Raw genomic sequence first — 9,958 nt, forward strand, 5'->3', positions numbered from 1 at the left:
TTTCATTAGCCGTGTATTTACCGCACTTCTCAAGCAGCTGAGACATTCCATAAACACTTTAGGGAAGGAGCACAGAAGGCCCTTTCAGTCCCACCAGGGAAGCTGGGTAAGCCCCAGAGGGGGATCAGGGCAAAAAACAGTGGAAAGTTAAACTTTGCATTTTTACTTGTCTGCTTGATATTATCACCATAAAGTTCAGTTTATTTAATTGTAAAAATGTACAAGTACAAATAGTATTTGACACTCACATTTTAAAATGATTTTTCTAAAAAGAAATGTATTGATAATCAAGTAAATTGAAGTTCAAATATCATTCTCAAATATTATTAACATTATAAAAGTTACATTTCCATGATAAAAATAGTAAAGATTTTACTGCAAGATAACATGTGCCACAACCTGAAGGTGGAGTTTTTTTTTTTTTTTTTACTATACTAAAAGGCCTTTTACTTCTTAAAAATGGATAATTGATTATTTTATAATGGTGAATTCATGTTGATAATTCAGAATCCTTAAAAATGTACATAACTATGATACAGCTAGCTTTATAGGGTTAACATCAATCAGGAATCTGAAGACAGGCAAAAGGACAAGACAGTCGTGGTAGTACAGGGAGGCAGCGGAGGGTTATGATGTTACTGTGAATCACGGGGGACCGACAGAACAGAAAAAAGACAAAGAAAATTAGGTCAGATAGGTTACGCAGCTGGGGAGAAATGTAGGAGAGGGGGTGGTCCAGTAGCAGACAAGAGGGACTGGTGCAGAATTAGGATGGGAGGTGACATGGCTGAGTAAGACGAGAATAATGTACAGCAGTTAAAATAACAAGACTGCACTGTGCTGAAGACCTCAGGGGAAACGCAGAGCACTGCCTGATTCAGTCACTGTGCTAATTGTAATGAATAAAGAATGGAAAACTGCATAGTAAAGAAGAATTTTGTACGATATATCAGTAACATGGCTGATACTAAAATGTGGATATTTAAACGTACAATTGTACGTCTGTTCTACTTTTACTTTAAGATCACATATGCAAACATGAAAGTAAAAATAGTATAAAATAAACATTCAAAAGTTTGGGGTTGATAAGATTTTTTTGTAATGTTGATTAAAGGCTGCATTTATTAATTTAAAAGTACAGTAAAAATAGTAATATTGTAACATATTACAATTTAAAATAGCTGTTTTCTATTTTTAAATATTTTTAAAATGTAATTTATTCTTGTGATGAGCTAAATTTTCAGCAGCATTACTTCAGTGTCACATGATCTCTCAGAAAGCTATCTTATAGGCTGATTTGGTGATCAAAAAATATTTCTTATTATTATCAATGTTGAAAACAGTTGTGCTACTTCATATTTTTGTGGAAACCGTGATTTTTTAGGGCGCTTTGATGAATAGGAAGTCCAAAAGAACAGATACAGAATTGCAATTTTATAAATGTCTCTAGTACTGTCACTTTTGATTAATTTAATGTGCCAATTCTAAATAAAAGTATTAATTTTATTCCAAAAAAATTTATTCTACTGACCAATTCTACTGACTTTGATGGCACACCGACGGCAATTTTCAGACTTGTTTCAGTCATATCTGTTTGTTGAGGTAGTTGTTGAGATTTTTTTTCTTTGTGTTCCTCTTTAACAGAACACACTGTAGTGTTATTTTAACAGACATACTATAGTAAAGGTGGACACTCCAAAAAAAAGGACAGCGCATCAATATTTCCTTTCCAAACTTCCTGTTTTAATACAGGAAAGCAGACCTTGTCAAATAATTCCATAAGGTCTTTATGCCAATATATAAAACTAATTTTTAGAAAGCAGCTAATTCCCCAAGAATACAAATGTTTTTAAATGTGTTGTGACTGTTTCTTCCTATATATGGGTTTACATCTGTGCTTCATAAAATAACACACCAATGTGTTTGTGTAGAGTAAGAAGCTCCTCCCATTAAATGACAGTGAGAAAGATGTGCTCTTTCCCCTGCAGCTGGTGATGGTGGTGCAGGGCTCTCTGAGACCCATGCCAGCTGGACCCACGCCAGCCTGGCCTCAGCCCTGCCCCCATTTACACAGCCTGACCCCCAGGACAACAGGTGACACACAAACAGTCACACACAGAAAAAAGGCCAGTTAGTGTGTCTTAGGGCACTGGTAGCACAAGATTACAGCTTAACAGAGCACATAAGTACACTGTTTGAAAAGAAGCAAATTACATGCAGCGGTTGCTACTGCTGTCAGGCTTTATGCGCACATGGTGCACGTTTGATGTTGTACGAGCGGTATTTCTGATGTTGAGGCTTTCGGTGGATTTATGGGCTCTGGCAGATGATAAAACAGAAAAACAACAAGGAGGATAAGAGCCAGCAAATACCTCTCGCTATTTCCAAAGCCTTACTGAATGTGAACCACAGATTCTGTAAGCAAAGCCTCAAAATAATCAAGAATTTACAAAAATGACTTTAAACTAAAAGGTAAAGTGCATTACCAGCTGTTATCAGAAAGGATTTCCATGCAGCAGGGTTCTGCGCCATTCAGAATTTAATTCAGAATGTCTTCTAAATTTCAATGGAAATTCTGAATTTGAGGTAACAAACGGGATAATGAATTAAAATGTTTATTTGAAATTTGAATTAAGAATTACAACGAAATGAAATTTGAAGAAATTCAGACAGATAGATAGAAGGACAGAACAACCAACAGAATGAAAGAGCAATAGAAGCGAAGGACAGAGCAAATTATATAAAGAAAAAATGAGAGGATAGAGAGAGAATGATAGAATGAAAGGACACGGGATAGAGCGAACGATTGACAGACAGACAGACAATCAAATTCAGACAGACTCAAGGAACTGAAAGGTAACCAATTATTTAATCCTGAATTTTTCCCAACCCTGCCATGCAGAACCCACAAGCCTGAAAATAACTCTTCTAGCAAGACTTTTTTTTTTTTTTTTAGCTCAAGCCAGCATGCCGAGTGAACTCAAGAGTCTGTGAGGACTTTAACAAAGGACTGTTTATTTTAATAACAGAGGCAGGATTAGGTTGTCTGCCAGGGCCGGTCTGCCCCTAAGAGATGAGTTTTAACACCCAGTTGACAGAAGAGAAATCTGCCAACTTTGCTTCCCAAGAAAAATGCCATCGGTAAAACTATAAGAACCACCTGATCTCCTTCACTGACTGGTTCTGTCAGCACAATGCCCACAAAGACAACCTGAATCCACTTTGATCATGACAGCAATCACCAGTGCTGTGAATGAGGTGGATACAGAAACATGAGTGAAAAATAACTGTTTTACCACAGAAGAGGTCTAAGGAATTTTTTTTTTTACTGTAGGTGTTACCTCAAGAGATTTCCACCAAACGTCTTTTCCTTGTTGCAAAATAACCTCTAGTATCAGTCACTATCATGCTTATATAAGTATGATTAATTCATAATAAAAAAATGCTGCCTTAACAAAATCAGGGCAGTTACCACAGACTGTGGCACAGCATGTGCTTGTTTGACAAGCGCACGTGGCTGCAGTGCCCGGTGAGGTTTACACGAGGGAGGGGCACTAGGTGAGCGTGACTGAGAATTTCGAGGACTAAAATCTGCGCATCATGCTCTCCGATCACTTTCTTTCAGGTTAACGGATCTAACGGAGACCGTTTAAACTATGTTGCAAGACTCGAAAGTGCAGTTTTTGAACAGCTCGAGGGCATTATATTAATTAAGATTGCAGTAAAGAATTTTGGGAAAGCTTAGAGACAGCTTGAAGAACGGCTGCACTTCTCACTGGTGTAAATCACGATGCTGTCAATGAAACGCAACTTTACACTGGTCATTTGCAATTTGTTTGTGGCATGCTGAGTTTGCAGCTCTGTGCTCTCTCTGCCTGCTTACGTAACTAGAGCTTGGACTGAGCTGATGAGCTCTTTTCTGCTCGAAAGGAGAGAAATCTGCTCTTAGCTCTGAAGTCTTCTATCAGTTCCTCTACTTTTTGTCAAATTGCACTTGAAAAATTAAACTTAAAGAGTTACTGGCTTCTTGAATATTTCATAAAACATTAAGACAGTCTCCAATTGTAGGCTGCCTGTAGAAAACACATAATAAAACGAGATGTGAACCAACATGAGCAATGCAATTATGATGTATTCAGTTTAATCTAGGTTATATCATTACTGAGCTCTTGCAAAATCATGTAACGCTAATGTTCTGTTTTGTGACTCTAATGCTTGGTTAAAATGGCTTGATAAGACATATCTATGATTTGAATTCATTATAAACAAAATTTCAACTTAAAAACATGCTTCAAATGTTATGCTTGAAAAATGGACACTTGAATTGGGGTCATTTTTCATGTTTTTGAAAGAATTCTCTTAAGCTCAACAAGCTATTTTTTCATTAAAATAATCAGCAGCCATTACTCTACTTTTCAGTGTCACAAGATCCTTCAGAAATCAATCTATGCTGATTTGGTGCTCAAAACGATTTCTTATTATCATCAATCTGATCAGATGTGCTGCTTAATATTTTAGTGGGGAAAAAAACTTCTAACAATCTTTTGATTAATTTAATACATCCTTGCAAAATAAAAGTATTATAAAAGTATTCATTTCATTTCTTGTACATCATTAGGCTCTCTGGGACCCCAAATTAAGTCAATCTGAACAGAAAAAAAAGTGAAAAGTGAAAATGACGTGACATGTGACCAAGTATGGTCACCCATACTCGGAATTTGTGCTCTGCATTTAACCCATCCTGAGTGCGCACACACAGCAGTGAACACACACACACACAGCAGTGAACACACACACACACACACAGCAGTGAACACACACACACACAGCAGTGAACACACACACACAGCAGTGAACACACACACACAGCAGTGAACACACACACACAGCAGTGAACACACACACACAGCAGTGAACACACACACACAGCAGCGAACACACACCCGGAGCAGTGGGCAGCCATTTATGCTGCGGCGCCTAGGAAGCAGTTGGGGGTTCGGTGCCTTGCTCAAGGGCACCTCAGTCGTGTTATTGAGGGTGGAGAGAGCGCTGGACATTCACTCCCCCCACCTACAATTCCTGCAGGACAAGTTGCTAAAGTGTAAGTGATTGTTAAAATTAAACTGTTAAAACTACTTCTGAGTGCAAGACAGCTTCATACTGACATTGTGCTACAAACTACATTTCTTCTTTGCATTGCGATGACCCACAAGAGAAAAACCAGACTGCATGGCTACAATAGCCTACATACCATTTGCATTGTGACCATACATTCAAATGCATTATAGCTCCCATTCACAATGAAAAACCATTCTTTGTGTTTCCATTCAAACCAATATAACCAACCACAGATGTCTGATCGTTTAGTCCAAATGGTATCTTCAGTTCCCCTCTTAATTTGTTTCTTGTAATTAGCTTTTTACCCCTCCCCCAACAAAAAGCTTTGCTAAATTCACCATGCTGGATGACCCCTTTAGCTTAATTATCCCTAGGCAGGACAACAACACTAATGTGAACTGATGCATAAATGCTCTGAGTGGACAGAGAGTGAACGACTGCGCTGCCTCAGGCCATTCTTGGCCTCAAACGCTGCAGATCAGACCAGTCGTATCATGACAGCGAGATAAGGAACAGGAGAAACCACATGGAGAGCTCACATAAAGAAGAAAGATAGTAGAGGGCTAGAAATGTAGTTGGAAAAATAAAACCACAAAAATGTATGGATTTGCTTCAACTTATTTTAGAGTTCAGGGGTTTTCAATCTTGGGTACAGGGGTTGCTTGAGGATCGTGGGAAATTTGACAGAAAAAACGAAGCTTTTTATAAAACATTCTTAGGTCAAAAGGTTTTCCTATTATTCATTTTTCTATTATTATACTCCCACTGTGGTACAGTGAAATCCTAAACAGACACTACAGTACATACAAAAGTAACCACTGCAAGAATGCGGTCTTACCCAGATCTCCATGGAAACTGTTGCTGAAGTTGTTGGAACCTCCATCAGCAGGCCAGATCTTGCGGACACCAACAACATTGGTGTCACAGAGCACTAGCTGTTGCTTGAGCCGCTTTTGGGACTGTGGGGTAGGGGGGCTGCCACTCTCAAAAGACTGCTGAGAGTGCTGGGATGGAGAGCGACTCTTCTCTCGGTACATTCGGTAGGCAGTGGGGCTCGGGGACACGTGGCTGGACTGCCCTGAGGAGAAGTCTTCTTCGCTGGACGTCAGGTTTTCATTGGAACTGCAATCTGGCGTGTATCCATCCTCAAAACTTCCAGGGGAATAAGACCGCCTGGGCCAGGTCAAGTGCAGGTCCTCTCCGTCTCCCATAATGCCCCCAACATAAACAGTCGTATAGGCCTGACAGTCTGACTGATGCCAGTTCTGCTGAGGTGCTCTTCTTCCATTAAGTCTTACTGAACTTTCCTTGAGGAACCCAGGGTTTAGATCAGGCTCCTCGTACTCACAGTTGTAACCACTGTCCATGGCTCTTTCATGGGACCGCTCTGGTTTACGGACATCCCCGAAAGCAGTGGACAGATTGCCTGGGACAGAATGCAAAGATCTCTTGCGCTCCATCTGCATAGCTTGACTGCCCAGACTACTTATCTTCTCTGAGACGTCTCTATCATTGATGCGAACAAGACCTTTCTCATGGTGGTACTCCATGTTGACGTAGTAAGGCTTCTCGCTTTTCCCCTCTCCAGATGTTTGAGAATTGGCTCTTCTGATACGTTCAAAGTTTGACCGAAGCGCAGCGACTCCTAACCCTGTGGTGACCTTCTCCTTTGGTGGAGATTCTGGAACGCCATCCACCTCATGGTGCGCAGGTCCACGTCCAGCAATGGGCCTGACTGGAACTTCAAAGCTCCTTTTTTTGTATGGAGACATCCCGTCAACTTCTCCATCTCTGTTTTTCTGCCTGTCCAAGTCTGAGTCATCACATCCCACCACCTCAACACAAGGCTGAGACTCGTGGCTGTCCTCTGCTGCGGTTGTGTGCTTCAGTTTAGCTGGGAGACACCTGCTTCCGTCAGCTTTCTGATGATGGGTGCCCGCTGGCTTACGCTCACCTTTTGAGACCCTACTGAAGCCCCATCGCTGAGAGTCATGGCTTCTCCTCTCCTTGGCCAAAAGCGTTTGTAGGTAGATCATTCGAAAGCGCTCTTTGTTCACTTCCATCTCCAGACACCTAATAGAGTTTCGGCATTTCTCCAGCTCCTGCTCAATGTCTCCAACAGAATTCAGAGACATCTCAGGAGGATCTGAGTCAGGGAACTGAGCTTTCCACGCTTCCACAAACCCAACAGATTCTACCATGATTGCTTACTGCTGGTTTACTTTTTTTAATTGCAAACAAATTACATGTTAAAATCCACTTGTCTGTAAGAAAATACACCCAAAGCCATGCTGATTTATAACTTAATATCAGACAAATGAACTTGTCCTGTGAACATGCAGAACATCATCTCAGCATCTGATAAACACTCACTCAGCTGATCTTGCACAGACACACAATGTTCTCCATAAAGACAAAAAGCAGAGCTGAAACATCCATGTGCACTTCAAACACCTATTGACATCCGCGTTTCATGCCATTTAAATGGCAAATGATGACTGAGAATCCCTTGTAAACACAGTTTCGCCTGCAAAAATTCACTTGTCCTTTATGTTAGTTGATGAAATCTGATTTTTAGCTCATTTCAGTGATGTATCCGAAGAAGTTAGTTCCGTTCTTCTCTCAAACGTCCGTATTTGTCAGGGATACGCTGTACTCTTGCAGGGTTTCCACTGGCATCGCTGTCCGTCACTCCATATGATCTGACTGTATTTGCTCTCAGTCTCTCCCTCGCACTCCGTGCTTCTGCAGGAAGAGGTGGGACTAGACGAGTACACGTTAAACAGCGAATGCACAGACATTCTCAGTTTAAAGACACAGACTCGGTTATTCAGGAACAATAAAAAGTAATCGTGCAAAAACAGTTTGCGACGCTTAGCTTATTTTCCACTCGTCTAACTTATCTGTTTACTGCAATCGCCAAAGTGAACTCACTGAAATCATCATTGTAGCCTATCGGATTTGTTGAATTTATCGAATTGATATGATTGTTTTAGCATTTTAATTGCAAACCAGATATCAGTTACCTCACATTTTAAGACTCTATCAATATTTCTGATAAATGCCACTTCTGTAAAATGTTTAAACTTATTCTATTGTAAATGCACCTGACAGTAGGATTGTAAACTTCTGAGGCATTTTGTAGCGTCTGTCATGTGAACTTGTCTCCATCTAGCGTTTCTGTGTGGAACAGCAGTTTGATCGTTTTGACTGGAGCCATAAAGTTGGCGGCATCAACTGAACTATTGTCCTATTTCCACCTCAAAAGGCCTAAATAAATAAAAGTGATTGAGAGATAGAGCTACACAGATTTCACACCTGAATCCTGTTTACAGGAAATTAATAGCCTACATTTATTTAAAAAATGACAGTAAAGGCACTTATAGTGTTAAAAATTATTTCAAATAGGCTATATGCAGTTATTTTAAAGGATCGAAGAACATTAAGCAGCACAACTGTTTTCAACATTAATAATAAGAAGAAATGTTAAGTAGCAAATCAGCATATTAGAAAGTTTTTACAATATTACACTTTTTACTGTAGGGGAGAGTGGGGACGGTTGCAACACTTTTTGCATTTCCTTTAGTTTTTCAGAGACTGTTTGCATTAGAAAGCCAGAATTTTAATACAATAAAGCAACATCAGTCGGCTACTCGCCCACATTGCTTTAACATGTGCACATATGATTATATACACACAATTTATACTTGAATAGACAAAGTCAAATGTTGCAACTGACCCCACAGCATGCAGGGGACGGTTGCAACAGTCCACAGGGCAGTTGCAACATTCATTAAAATGTAATTTAAACCATTCTTAAATATAATTGTGCAGTTTCTTTATTTTATTTGTGCATATTATACATGGTCTTTAATAAGTTAAATTGGCTGTATAAAAACAAAGAATAGTAAATGGAAGAAAAAAAAATCAAGTAACATGTATCAACCTTGTCTTGGTTAATTATTACAATACATTTGAACTACAAAATATTAATTTAATCAGAATCAAGACACTAAAACTTAATAATAGCCTATTCTGTTAACATCTGTGAAAGGTTACTGAACTAAGGCCAGTTGCATGAACTTAGTCACTATCTTAAGAACTAGTTTGACCAACTAGCAGTTAACCAAGTGTATCAATGTTGGGTAAGCGACAGCATGTTGGGACGGTTGCAATAACATGTTGCAACTGTCCCCACCCTTGACAGCCGTGATAAAACTTGATATAATAGCTTGACACAATATCTTTGACACATGCTAGCTATGCCTATTATAAGCTAAGAAAACACAGATATAATTCATATGTTCTTACAATGCTTCACGCAAACAACTTAGACAGTATGACAAAAAAATCTGATGATTAAAAAAATACTTTTTTTTACCATTAAGTTTTTTTTTGGTAAAAGGAATAGTCACATGTGCCTAATTTCATCCAGGAAGCATGGGGGGCTGATTTAGCATGTGCAGTATGAATATAATTACTGTAGCTCATTCCTGATTGAAGAAATAAGCCACGTTGCAACCGTCACCACTCTCCCCTACTGATGAAGTATACGTGGCCTTGATGAGAAAAAACAAAAACCTTACTATTAGACGTTATGTTTTGTTTTAGTCATTGTAATTATATTGTTAAATTCATGAATTTATTTATTTTTTAATAAATACTCTGAAATTAAATGACAGAAGATCGGCATGTACAACATGTACAACCCGAATTGCAGAAATGTTGGGACGTTTTTTAAATTTGAATAAAATGAAAACTAAAAGACTTTCAAATCACATGAGCCAATATTTTATTAAAAAAAAGAAAACACAGAACATAAATGTTTAAACTGAGAAAT

At 38.9% G+C, this 9,958-nt stretch overlaps 1 protein-coding gene across 1 annotated transcript in view; it reads right to left on the reverse strand.

Moving 5' to 3' along the window:
- The window catches only part of LOC306848501 (breakpoint cluster region protein), a 41,961-nt gene extending 34,102 nt beyond the window's left edge, over positions 1 to 7,859 (reverse strand). Inside the window, exon 1 of the mRNA XM_079383093.1 lies at positions 5,957 to 7,859. Within this exon, the coding sequence (XP_079239219.1) occupies positions 5,957 to 7,319 (1,363 nt within the window). The 5' untranslated portion in view covers positions 7,320 to 7,859. The remainder of the gene's footprint in view (positions 1 to 5,956) is intronic.
- Positions 7,860 to 9,958: the final 2,099 nt, after the last annotated feature.

The sequence above is a fragment of the Barbus barbus genome, assembly GCF_936440315.1.
Source record: "Barbus barbus genome assembly, chromosome: 28".
Classification (NCBI taxonomy): Eukaryota; Metazoa; Chordata; class Actinopteri; order Cypriniformes; family Cyprinidae; genus Barbus; species Barbus barbus.